This window comes from Colobus angolensis, unplaced genomic scaffold (assembly GCF_000951035.1).
Source record: "Colobus angolensis palliatus isolate OR3802 unplaced genomic scaffold, Cang.pa_1.0 Scaffold60, whole genome shotgun sequence".
NCBI classification, from domain to species: domain Eukaryota; kingdom Metazoa; phylum Chordata; class Mammalia; order Primates; family Cercopithecidae; genus Colobus; species Colobus angolensis.
The window spans coordinates 3,597,858-3,611,100 of NW_012119599.1; the positions used below are offsets into that span (position 1 = coordinate 3,597,858).

The following is a 13,243-nucleotide window of genomic DNA, read 5'->3' on the forward strand; positions in this document are numbered from 1 at the left end:
TACTTTCTGATACTGTGTGCTGTGTGTTCCAAGTTCATTAGGTATTTTTCAAGTTCATTGGGTATTTTCCTTACCCTAGCCATGAGATCAGATATTTCTCCTAGGACTTCTGATTCCTATTTGTGGAAAATGTAGTTAGAAACAAAGAACTGAGTGCTGGGTGGGATCACTGCTACCTTAGTGTTATTGATTCTTGACCCTCTCAGCTGACAAAACTAGCAAATATATACTTTTTTTCTTTTTTCTTTTTTTTTTTGAGACGGAGTTTCGCTCTTATTGCCCAGGCTGGAGTGCGATGATGCGATCTTGGCTCACTGCAATGTCTGCCTCCCAGGTTCAAGCAATTCTCCTACCTCAGCCTCCCAAGTAGCTGGGATTATAGGCATGCACCACCACGCCCAACTAATTTTGTGTTTTTAGTAGAGATGGGGTTTCACCATGTTGGTCAGGCTGATCTTGAACTCCTGACCTCGAGTGATCTGCCCACCTCGGTCTGGCCTTTTTGTTTGTTTGTTTTTTGTTTTTTGTGGTAGAGACAGAGTCTCACCATGTTGCTCAGGCTGGTCTCAAACTTCTAAACTCAAGCAATCCTCTCGCCTCAGCCTTTTTCCACTTTTTATATTGCTATTGATGTCTAGTTGTTATGATCTAGATTGCAATTGGAAAAAATATATTTATATAGTGTCATACTTTTACATTTATCAAGACTTGTTTTGTGGCCTAATATATGGTCTGTCTTGAAGACTGTTTCATGTGCAATTGAGAAAATGTGTATTCTTTTGGGGGACGGAGAGTTATGTAAATGTCTCTTAGGTTGAATTGATGTATAATGTTCTTCAAATTATCTGTTTCCTTATTTATCTTTTGTCTGAGTGTCCTATGCATTTGAAAGAAAGGTAGGGAGTCTCTTACTATTATTGGAGAGCTGTATATTTCTCCCTTCAATTCTGTCAGTATTTACATTTTATATTTCAGAACTCTGACATTTGGTGCATATACAAGTGTTTCATCTTATTGAAATGAACCTTTTAGCAATATTAATGTGTCGTTTAACAGTTTTTGACTTAAAATCGAATTTATCTGTTGTTAGTATAGCTGCCTGCGCTGTTACTTGTTTTTACATGGAATACCTTTTTCCATCATTTGCCTTTCATCTATGCATGTCATTAGTTCTAATGTGCAGAGCATATAATTAGATACTGTCTTTCAATCATTTTGACAAACTACATCTTTTTATTGGAAAGTTTCATTAATTTCACTTAAACTAATTATACACAGGTAAGGACTACCATTTTAAATTTGTTTTTTGTATGTCCTATTGTGTTTTTGCCCCTCATTTCCTTCAATACTATTGTCCTTTGTGTTGAGGTCTTTTTTTGTATTGATACATTTTGAATCACTTTTTTTTTTTTTTTTTTTTTTTTTGAGATGGAGTCTCACTGTGTCACCCAGGCTGGAGTGCAGTGGCGTAATCTCAGCCTACTACAAGACCTCCACCTCCTGGGTTCAAGCAATTCTCCTGCCTCAGCCTCCCGAGTAGCTGGGACTACAGGCGCATGCCACCACGCCCAACTAATTATTTTTTGTATTTTTAGTAGAGAGGGGATTTCACCGTGTTGGCCAGGATGGTCTTGATCTCTTGACCTCATGATCCACCTGCCTCAGCCTCTGAAGGTGCTGGTATTATGGGCATAAGCCACCGTGCCCTGCCTTGAATCACTTCTTATTTTCCTTTGTGCATGTTTCATTGGTATTCTTTATAGCTACCATAAGTATATGCAACATCCTAAAGTTATAACAATCTTTTACATTGATACCAGCTTCACTTCAACCACATATAAGAACCCTACTCCTTCACAGCTTCTTCCTTCCCGCACTGTTACTGATATCATAGTACATCTTTATATATTGTGTACTTATTTACATAGATTGGTAGTCATTTTTATGCATTTGTCTTTTACCTTGTATAGAAAATAAAAACTGGGATTACAAACTAAAATTACTATCATAATGTTGTTTGTATTACTTCATGTAATTGCTTTAGTATAGATCTTTATATTTTCATATGATTTCAAGTTATTGTCTAAAATCCTTTCATTTCAACTTGAAGGATTGATTCCCTTTATCAGTTTTCCAGGCTGGAGTGCAGTGGCGCTATCTTGGCTCACTGCAACCTCCACTTCCCAGGTTCAAGCAATTCTCCTGCCTCAGCCTCCTGTGTAGCTGGGATTACAGGTGCCCACTAGCAAGCCCGGCTACTTTTTGTATTTTTAGTAAAGACAGGGTTTCACCATGTTGGCCATGCTGGTCTCAAACTCCTGGCCTCAAATGATCTGCCTGCCTCAGCCTCCCAAAGTGCTGAGATTACAGGCGTGACTGCACCCGGCCCCTTTATCAATTCTTGAATAACTTGTCTACTGGCAATTAATTCTCTCAGCTTTTGTTTTTCTGAAAAGTTATTAATTGATCCCTCATTTTGGAAGTATAGTTTTGCTGAATATAGAATCCTCAATACACCAGGTTTTTTTCCCAGCACTTTAATACATCATCTGGCCTTGGAGATTTGCTGAGAAATCCACTGATGATTTTTTTTTTTTTTCCTTTTTTGAGACAGAGTCTCCATCGCCCAGGCTGGAGTGCAGTGGCATGATCTCAGTTCACTGCAATCTCCGCCTCCCAGGTTCAAGCAATTCTCCTGCCTCAGCCTCCCAAGTGGCTGGCACTACAGGTGTGCACCACCACGCCTGGCTTATTTTTGTATTTTTAGTAGACACAGGGTTTCACCGTGTTGGCTAGTCTGGTCTCAAACTCCTGACCTCATGCGATCCGCCTGCTTCAGCCTCCTAAAGTGCGATTATAGGCATGAGCCCCTCTCCCTGGCCAGAGCCACTGATATTATTGAGGATCTCTTGTACATGACAAGTCACTTTCATGCTGCTGCTTTCAAGTGTTCCTTTGTCTTTTGATTATAATGTGTCTCAGTGTGGGTCTCTTTGGATTTATCCTACTTGAAAACAATAATTCAGTCGCTGCCAAAATGTGTGATTATTTCTCTTTTTGAGTACATAGTCACAGAAGTTCATGACCATAGGTCCTTATGGAGATCTCTGGGGAAAAAATTAGTGCTGTAAACTTTTGCAATCTAGCAGGTTCCATCCTTATCCAGAACTGCCCTCCCACCCCATCAAAGGAATTGTGGATTTGTAAACTGGACATGTCTTGGAATTTATTTTTGGGCTGTGAGTCTGCATTAGAGGATTCAAGTTACACTTTGGTTCACTTGAAATAGAAACCTTCTACCTATATAGATTATGTAACAATTTAATAGATTTCTCATAAACTTATTATTATTATTATTATTTTTGAGATGGAGACTCACTCTATCACCCAGGCAGGAGTGCAGTGGCACGATTTTGGCTCAATGCAACCTCTGCCTCCTAGGCTCAAGTGATTCTCCTGCCTCAGCCTCCTGAGTAGCTAGGATTACAGGCACACACCACCACACCTGGCTAATTTTTTGTATTTTTAGTAGAGATGAGGTTTCACTGTGTTGACTAGGCTGGTCTAAAACTCCGCCTCAGCCTCCCTAAGTGCTGGAATTACAGGCATGAGCCACCGTGCCCAGCCTCATCAATTTATTTTTTATATTATGGATAATAAGACCAACAAAGGAAGGTCAACTAACCTGACTTGAAGCCTCCCTCCTTTTTCAAATACAGAGGAAGGATGATAATCTGTAATAATCCCCACCAATTGTGAAAATACACCCAAGTCAAAGTTATACTAGGGAACTCACCAGTGTCCACAAAAGAAAAAGGAAATCAAATCTGTGGTGAAAAATGGCAAAGAACATTAGCCCCACATAAGCTTAGGGTACTAGATATAGAACTAGGTATTTAATATTCAGTGTGGTTGGGAGAAACAGAAATATTAACCAGACACACAATGAGTCCCACATGTTAACACCATGTTGTAACCAAATTGATGATGCAGGACACACCAGAGAGCAGATACGGACCCTACCAAACTTTTAATAATTGTAATAGGCAAGTATTTTCTGTGTAACCTGCTGAGTATTCTGTTACCTTGGAGATGAGCTATTCTGGTATCTGGTGACAGTTAAAAACCAAAACACACAAAACAAAAAGAAGACTGCAGCCAATAGTTTTCTAATACTATGTGCACAAAAAGTTAATATAACAGGCCTGAGACTGCAAATCCTAGACAGGACTGCTGACAAGACTGGCCTTTAGCTGGTGTTAGGATACATGGAGTTTGAGAGGGTTGCCACCATTCCATAACTGGTAGGCATGGTTCAAGTTATTCTGAACACGTGCTCCCCTTCTTGGAGTCTAGAATCTTGATACGTACCAGAGGGATGCTACCTACATGATTAGTCCCAATAAGAACCTTAGTTACGGGTTGATAATTAACTTCCATTGTAGACATTTCACAAGTACCATCACAATACTGGAGGAATTGCGACCTGTTACTCCACGCACAAAGGATCTTTACAAATTTATATCTGATTCCCTCCAGATATTATCCAAGAACCTTTTCCCTTTACTGATTATTTGTATCCTGTCACCATAATATAGGCATGAGTACAACTATATTCTGAGTCCTCTTAGCAAATCATAGAACCTGGAGAGATTGTCTTAGGGACCTCCAACCCACTATGCAAATTGAGACAGCATGGATGTTCATAAAGTACCTAGCATCCTGAAAAGATACAGTCTGGAACATTAAGAATAAAAATCAAATCTATCTCTAGTAGACATTTTGCTGAAGAAAGCCTTTTAACCTAATGTACTCAAAATATCACCACGGTGTCTATGAATAGAATGACACTCAATCCTGCTCTGTGTCCTAACTGGTTCCAGACTGTTAGAGGCCCCAATGCTGTCATGCTATTGTTCCCAACCCATACACACCTTTTCTTAAAAGAATCTTTGTTGATTCTTTACGTCCACATGTATACCCCTTTATTTCTATCTCCAGGATTTTTCCACTCCTTCACTTATGCTTAAAGCAAGCTCACATGCATTATGTATGAGGACAGCTGAAGACACTCACCAATTTTTCTCTGTATTCAAACTAGAGAACATTTTGTTTTGAAAACCAGTTTCCACAATCCTATTCCTTAATTTTGAGTCATGTCATATTATTATATACTTGATACATACCTAAAGAAAAGGAAAGCAGTATGTTAAAGTGTTATCTCCACCCCCCATGTTTATTGCAGCACCATTCACGATAGCCAAGAAATAGGCCAAGATATGTAATCAACCTAAGTGTCCACTGGATAAATGAATAAAGAAAATGTGGCCGGGGGCGGTGGCTCAAGCCTGTAATCCCAGCACTTTGGGAGGCTGAGACGGGCGGATCATGAGGTCAGGAGATTGAGACCATCCTGGCTAACACGGTGAAACCCCGTCTCTACTAAAAAATACAAAAAACTAGCTGGGCGAGGTGGTGGGCGCCTGTAGTCCCAGCTACTTGGGAGACTGAGGCAGGAGAATGGCATAAACCCGGGAGGCGGAGCTTGCAGTGAGCTGAGATCCGGCCACTGCACTCCAGCCTGGGCGACAGAGCGAGACTCCATCTCAAAAAAAAAAAAAAAGGAAGGAAAAAGAAAATGTGGCAAATATACACATCGGAGTACTATGTAGCCATGAAAAACAACAAAATTCTATCACTCACAGCAAAGTGAATGAGGCTTACAGGGCCTTATACTAAGTGATACATACCAGGCACAGAAAAATAAATACTACATGTTCTCACACATATGTGGAAGCTCAAAAAGTTAATTTCATAGAAGTAGAGAGTAGAATAGTAGTTCTTAGAGGTGAGGAGGCAGGGCCAAAGGTAGCCAAAGGTTGGTTAATGAATATAGAAATACAGGCAGGTAGGAGGAATAACTTCTAGTGTTTTACACCACTACAGGGTGACTGTAATTAACAACGTATTATTTTCAAATAGCTAAAAGAGTTAATTTTAAAGGTTCCCAACACAAAGAAATGATAAATGTTTGAGGTGATAGATACGTTAATTATACTGATTTGATCATTACACATCATATACTTGTATCAACTATCACACGTGCCCCATAAACGAGTACAATAATTATGTGTCATTTAAAAATAATGACAAAAGCATATCAAGATTCAAGCGCCTCTTGTAACGCTTCCCACAGTCCTCACATTTAGATGTTTTCTCTCCACTGTGGTCTCTTTGTTGGTCTTTAAGGCATGAACTGTGTACAATGCTTTTCCCACAGTCCTCACATTGAAGTACTTTTTCTCTATTGTGGAGTCTCTGATGGGTTCGATGAGTTGAGGCCCATCTGAAGCCCTTTCCACACTCCTCACATTTGTATGGCTTTTCCCCAGTGTGAACCCTCTGATGGGAATGAAACTGTGATTTGTCAGTAAATCTCTTCCCACATTCTTCACATTTGAATGGCTTTTCATCACCATGGAGTCTCTTATGATTCAAAATACTTGATGCCCGGCTAAAGCTCTTCCCACATTCTTTACAATTATAAGGTCTCTCTCCGGTGTGGACCCTCTGGTGCATGTCAAGATTAAACTTACTGTTGAAGCCCTTCCCACACTCTTCACATTTGTATGGCTTTACTCCAGTGTGGACTCTGCGATGAGAATAAAGTTGTGAATTCTGAGTAAATCTTTTCCCACACTCTTCACATTTGAATGGTTTTTCTCCACTGTGGACTCTACGATGGGTATAAAGTTGTGAATTCTGAGTAAATCTTTTCCCACATTCTTCACATTTAAATGGTTTTTCTCCACTGTGGATTCTCTGATGATTCAAAAGACATGAGGCCCAGCCAAAGCTCTTCCCACATTCTTTACAATTATAGGGTTTCTCTCCTCTGTGGACCCTCTGGTGAAAGTCAAGATCCAACCTCCTTTTGTAGCCCTTCCCACACTCCTCACATCTATATGGCTTTTCTCCACTGTGGGCTCTCTGGTGAGAATAACGTTGTGAATTTGTATAAAATCCCTTCCCACATTCTTCGCATTTGAATGGTGTCTCTCCACTGTGGACTCGCACATGTCTTGAAAGACCTGAGGCCCATCTGAAGCTCTTTCCACATTCTTTACAATTATATGGCTTCTCCCCTGTGTGGTCTATCTGATGCTTATAAAGATCTTGCCTATAAATGAAGCATTTTCCACACTCCTCACATTTGTACCGTTTCTCTCCCGTGTGGACCATGCGATGACTGTTAAGTGCTGATTTCAGACCAAAGCTCTTACCACATATATCACATCTGAATGGTTTCTCTTGCATGTGAACCATGGAATGCCTATTAAGATTTGCTCTACTACGGAAGCTCTTACAACATATATCACATGTGAATGGCTTCTCCCCAGTATGGATTCTTTGATGTTCCTGAAGCTGGGAATCATGAATGAAGGCCTTCCCACATTTTTCACAAACATGAGGTTTCACTCCTGTGTGTAATTTACGATGAACATAAAGTCCTGATCTACGACTAAAGCCTTTCCCACACTGCTCACATTTGAATGGTTTCTCTCCAGTGTGGATTCTCTGATGAATTTGCAGATGTGAGCTCTGATTGAATTCCTTACCACACACATCACAATTATAGAGTTTCTCCCCCATGTGAACTCTCCGATGAATACGAAGAGCTGAGCTATAACAGAAACTCTTTCCACATTCATCACATGTATGAGACTTATCTCTTGACTGTAATTGTTGATGAAGATCAAGGATGGAGACATCACTAAAGGATTTTTTACAATTCCTACCCTCAGAAGATTTCTGTCTTATGTGAATTATAGATAGGCCTGCATCAACCTGGCAGGGCATATCATCTTCTTTGGAGAACTGAAAGCTGTTTACCATGGAGTCTTGAAACCTGGTTAAGTCACTTGAAATTTGTTCCCAGTTTTGATGCCTGAACAACCCTTCATGTGTTACTGCTTCTGGAATAGTCTCCATCTCAGTTTGGATCTTGCCTCCTATAATGACACAGAATTAAGAGACGTGGGCAAGTAAAGCTTTTATTCAATGTTATCAAGATTTCATACTTAGGACATAGCCTGAAATTTTATTAAATACAGGGAATGTTCAGATTGTATTTTCCTTTTTTTAAGAGAGTGTCTCCTTCTGTCACCCAGGCTGGAGTGCAGGGACACGATCATGGCTCACTGCAGCCTTAACCTCCTGGGCTCAAGTGATCTCCCACGTCCGCCTCCTGAGTAGCTAGGACTACAGGCACATACTACCATGACTAGCTAATTTTTACATTTTTTTGAAGAGACGAGGTCTTGCTACATTGCCAAGGCTGGTCTTGAACTCCTGGCCACAAGTGATACTCCCATCTTGGCCTCCCAAAGTGCTGGGATTACAGGCTTGAGCCACTGTGCCCAGCCAATGTGTTTTTCAAGTACACTATGGACTCTCGTTTGCATGAGACCAATTCAGAACCACACCAAGTGTCAGATGTGAAATACTTGGTAGAGCCGGGCGCGGTGGCTCAAGCCTGTAATCCCAGCACTTTGGGAGGCTGAGATGGGCGGATCACGAGGTCAGGAGATCGAGACCATCCTGGCTAACACGGTGAAACCCCGTCTCTACTAAAAAGTACAAAGAACTAGCCGGGCGAGGTGGCGGGTGCCTATAGTCCCAGCTACTCGGGAGGCTGAGGCAGGAGAATGCCGTAAACCCGAGAGGCGGAGCTTGCAGTGAGCTGAGATCCGGCCACTGCACTCCAGCCCGGGTGACAGAGCCAGACTCCGTCTCAAAAAAAAAAAAAAAAAAAAGAAATACTCGGTAGAAATAAAACCTTACATGGTAAATTATGTAACTAATAAATTATGTAAACAGTGAAGTATGAATCAAATGTGAACTTTAAGGAGAAGCCACAACATCATCAAAACTTTGTATATTTTAGTTTGTATTGCATATCCTTATGAAGTAAAGAAATTATCCTAAGTCACAAAGAGGCCTGGGTGATGTCCTCAGCATCTGACAGGCAATCTCTCGGTCCTAAAATGTCATGCCTGAGGAGAGTATCTTTGTTTGCCTGAAGGCAAACAAATACGAGGTTTCACTCCTAACTGTAATTTACGATGAACATAAAGTCCTGATCTAGGACTAAAGCCTTTCCCACACTGCTCACATTTGAATGGTTTCTCTCCAGTGTGGATTCTCTGATGAATTTGCAGGTGTGAGCTCTGCAAAACTAAAGCATCATATATGAAGGGAAGTGCTATCTCCTGGCAGGAGACCAACCAGCACAAAAATAAAGCATGAAACCACCAAAGCTAAGAAACCTCACAGAGTCCATTGCACACCCCAGCCACCTCCACCGGAACAGGCACTGATATCTATGGTTGAGAGACCCACAGACAGTTCATATCACAGGACTCTGTGAAGACAGCCCCCAGTACCAGCCCAGAGCTGGGTAGACTTGCTGAGTAGCTAGACCCAGAATAGAGACAACAATCACTACAGTTTGGCTCACAGGAGGCCACATCCATAGGAAAAGGGGGAGAGTACTACATCAAGGGAACACCCTGTGGGACAAAAGAACCTGAACAACAGTCTTCAGCCCTAGACCTTCCCTCTGACAGAGCCTACCCAAATGAGAAAACCAACTCTAGTAATATGACAAAACAAGGCACTTTAGCATCCACCAAAAAATCACACTAGTTCACCAGCAATGGATCCAAAAAAAGAAGAAATCCCTCATTTACCTGAAAAGGAATTCAGGAGGTTAGTTACTAAGCTAATCAAGGAGGCACCAGAGAAAGGCAAAGCCCAGGGCAAGGAAATCCAAAACGCGATACAATAAGTGAAGGGAGAAATATTCAAGGAAATAGATAGCTTAAAAAAAAACCAATACAAAATTCAGGAAACACTGGACACACTTATAGAAATGCAAAATGGTCTGGAAAGTCTCAGCTATAGAATTGAATAAGTAGAAGAAAGAAATTCAGAGCTTCAAGACAAGTTCTTCGAATTAACCCAATCCAACAAAGACAAAGAAAAAAGAATAAGAAAATATGAACAAAGCCTCAAAGAAGTATGGGATTATGTTAAATTACTAAACCTAAGAATAATCAGTGTTCCTGAGGAAGAAGAGAATTCTAAAAGCTTGGAAAACATATTTGGGGAAATAATAGAGGAAAACTTCCCCAGCTGTGATGCCTAGACATCCAAATACAAGAAGCACAAACAATGCTTGGGAAATTCATTGCAAAAAGATCATTGCCTAGGCACATTGTCATCAGGTTATCCAAAGTTAAGATGAAGGAAAAAATCTTAAGAGCTGTGAGACAGAAGCACCAGGTAACCTATAAAGGAAAACCTATCAGATTAACAGCAGATTCCTCAATAGAAACCCTACAAGCCAGAAGGGATTGGGGCCCTATCTTCAGCCTCCTCCAACAAAACAATTATCAGCCAAGAATTTTGTATCCACCAAAACTAAGCATCATATATGAAGGGAAGATACAGTCTTTTTCAGACAAATGCTGAGAGAATTTCCCACTACCAAGCCACCACTACAAGAACTGCTAAAAAGAGCTCTAAGTCTTTAAACAAATCCTGGAAACACATCAAAATGGAACCTCTTTAAAGCATAAATCATACAGGACCTATAAAACAAAAACATATTAGAAAGCAAAAACAAAAAAATTTAAAAACCAAAGTACACAGGCAACAAATAGCAAGATGAATGCAATGGCACCTCCTATCTCAATACTAACATTGAATGTAAATGGCCTAAATGCTCCACTTAAAAGATACAGAACTGCAGAATGGATATGAGCTCATCAGCCAACCATCTGCTACCTTCAGGTGACTTACCTAACACATAAGGAGTCATATAAACTTAAAGTAAAAGGGTGGAAAAGGCATTTCATGCAAATGGACACCAAAAAATGAGCAGGGGTAACTATTCTTGTATCAGACAAAACAAACTTTAAAGCAACAGCAGTTAAAAGAGACAAAGACGGGCATTATATAATGGTAAAAGGCTGGCCGGGCGCACACGCCTGTCATCCCAGCACTTTCGGAGGCTGAGGCAGGCAGATCACGAGGTCAGGAGATCGAGACCATCCTGGCTACCACGGTGAAACCCTGTATCTACTAAAAAAATACAAAAAAATTAGCCGGGCAGGGTGGCGGGCGCCTGTAGTCCCAGCTACTCAGGAGGCTAAGGCAGGAGAATGGCGTGAAACCGGGAGGTGGAGCTTGTAGTGAGCCGAGATCGCGCCACTGCACTCTAGCCTGGGTGACAGAGTGAGACTCCATCTCAAAAATAAAAAATAAAAAAAAAATGAGACAATGGACTTTGGGGACTTGTGGGAAAGAATGGGAGGAGGGCAAGAGATAAAAGACTACAAATATGGTGTAGTATATACTGCTCAGGTGATGAGTGCACCAAATTCTCACAAATCACTAAAGAACTTATGTAACCAAATACCACCTATACTCCAATAACTTACAGAAAAAATTTTTAAAAATAAAAATCAAAAAAAAGCTCCAAGACAAGTCAGAGAGAAGGCATATTACTCAGTGTGGTCATTAAAAAAACACTTAGAAGTTTCCATGGGATGTGGGTGAACTGCATGTACCTAAAAATAGTATCCCAACAAGGAATCCTAAGAAAGTTCTAATTAGATAGGCAGCCATCAAAAGACAGAAACATGTTCTGCAATAGCTCTCATTCACTCTAGTTTGTGTATTACTTATTAATTGTCCATCTCCGTGATTCCTGGAGACACTGAAGTTCCCCTCATCCATTAATTTATTTATCAGGATAACAAATAATTAGATACCTGCCATGTACCAGAACAATACCTTCTAGCCTGTGAATAGATAGCCATAAGCAAAACAGCTAAAATTCCTCCTCTTAGATATCACATTCCTGGGGGTAAAGGTGACAGGTAAACAGAAATACATAAAACACAGTGCAAGACAGCACAAGAAGAAAAAAATAGAACAGTGTTTTGTTTGTTTTTTTGAGACAGAGTCTCACTTTGTCACCAAGGCTGGAGTGCGGTGGCGCCATCTCGGCTCGCTGCAACCTCCGCTTCCTGGGTTCAAGTGATTCTCCTGCCTCAGCCTCCCGAGTAGCTGAGACTACAGGCGCACGCTACCACACCTGGCTAATTCTGTATTTTTAGTAGAGATGGGATTTCATCATGTTGGCCAGGCTGGTCTCGAATTCCTGACCTCAGTGATCCACTTGCCTTGATCTCTGAAAGTAGTGGGATTATGGCCGTGAACTACAGTGCCTGGCCTAGAACAGTATTTTAAATACAGTAGCTGGAAATGGCCTCTCTAAAACTGAACAGAGACTTGAATATACTTAAAGGAGAAGCCAGAAAGTTTTGAGGTGAAAGAGTATTCTGATCAGAGAGAAGAGCAAGTAAGGGCTCTCGAGGCAGAAGCTTCAGTAGTAGACAGAACAATGATTCATAAAAGATGTCCACATCCAGTACCCAAGACCTACAAACATGTTATATTACACAGCAAGGGGGACTGGGATTGCAGATGCAATTAAGGTCACTAATCACCTAACTAGAAAGTGAGGTCATTGTGGATCATCCAGGGGTAACCAACACAATCACAGGGAACCTGAAAGGCAGGAGATGGAGGCATAAGAAGAGTGGCAGAGTGAGCATGACTATGGAACAAGGACCAGAAATGCAAAGTAGCTGCCTTTGAAGATGGAGGAAGGGAAACAAGAGACAAGGAGTGCCTAGAGACCGGTAAACCAAAATAAAGGCTTCTCCCCAAGAGCATCCAGAAAGAAACAAACACCTACAGACACCTTGATAATTATCCAGTGAGATGTATCAGACTTCAGGCCTAAAGAACAGAAAGATAATAAATTTTTGTTGCTTAGTCGAGTGAATGTGTGGTCATTGGTTACTACAACAGGCAATACAGTGTCTTTGGCAGGTTGGAGAAACGGTATGGAGGACAGTGTGGCTGGAAAGACAAGGCAAAAGGGAGAGGACAGGAGATGCAGTCAGAGAGGTGGTGGGGGATGAACAGCATATCACATGGTCTCTGAAAGGCACTTAAAACACTTGTAACTTAAGTAAACATAAGCAGCCAGAGAGGCTTTTGAACCGAGGAATGGAAATCTGACTTACATTTCCTAAGGAACAGATTGGTTGCCATGTGGAAAACAGATGTCAGGGTGGGAAAAGTGGGAGCAGGGCAACCAGCC

At 41.1% G+C, this 13,243-nt stretch overlaps 1 protein-coding gene across 1 annotated transcript in view; it reads right to left on the minus strand.

Moving 5' to 3' along the window:
- Positions 1 to 5,915: 5,915 nt before the first annotated feature.
- Positions 5,916 to 13,243, minus strand: part of ZNF224 (zinc finger protein 224) — a 39,805-nt gene continuing 32,477 nt past the window's right edge. Inside the window, exon 5 of the mRNA XM_011963075.1 lies at positions 5,916 to 8,012. Within this exon, the coding sequence (XP_011818465.1) occupies positions 6,127 to 8,012 (1,886 nt within the window). The 3' untranslated portion in view covers positions 5,916 to 6,126. The remainder of the gene's footprint in view (positions 8,013 to 13,243) is intronic.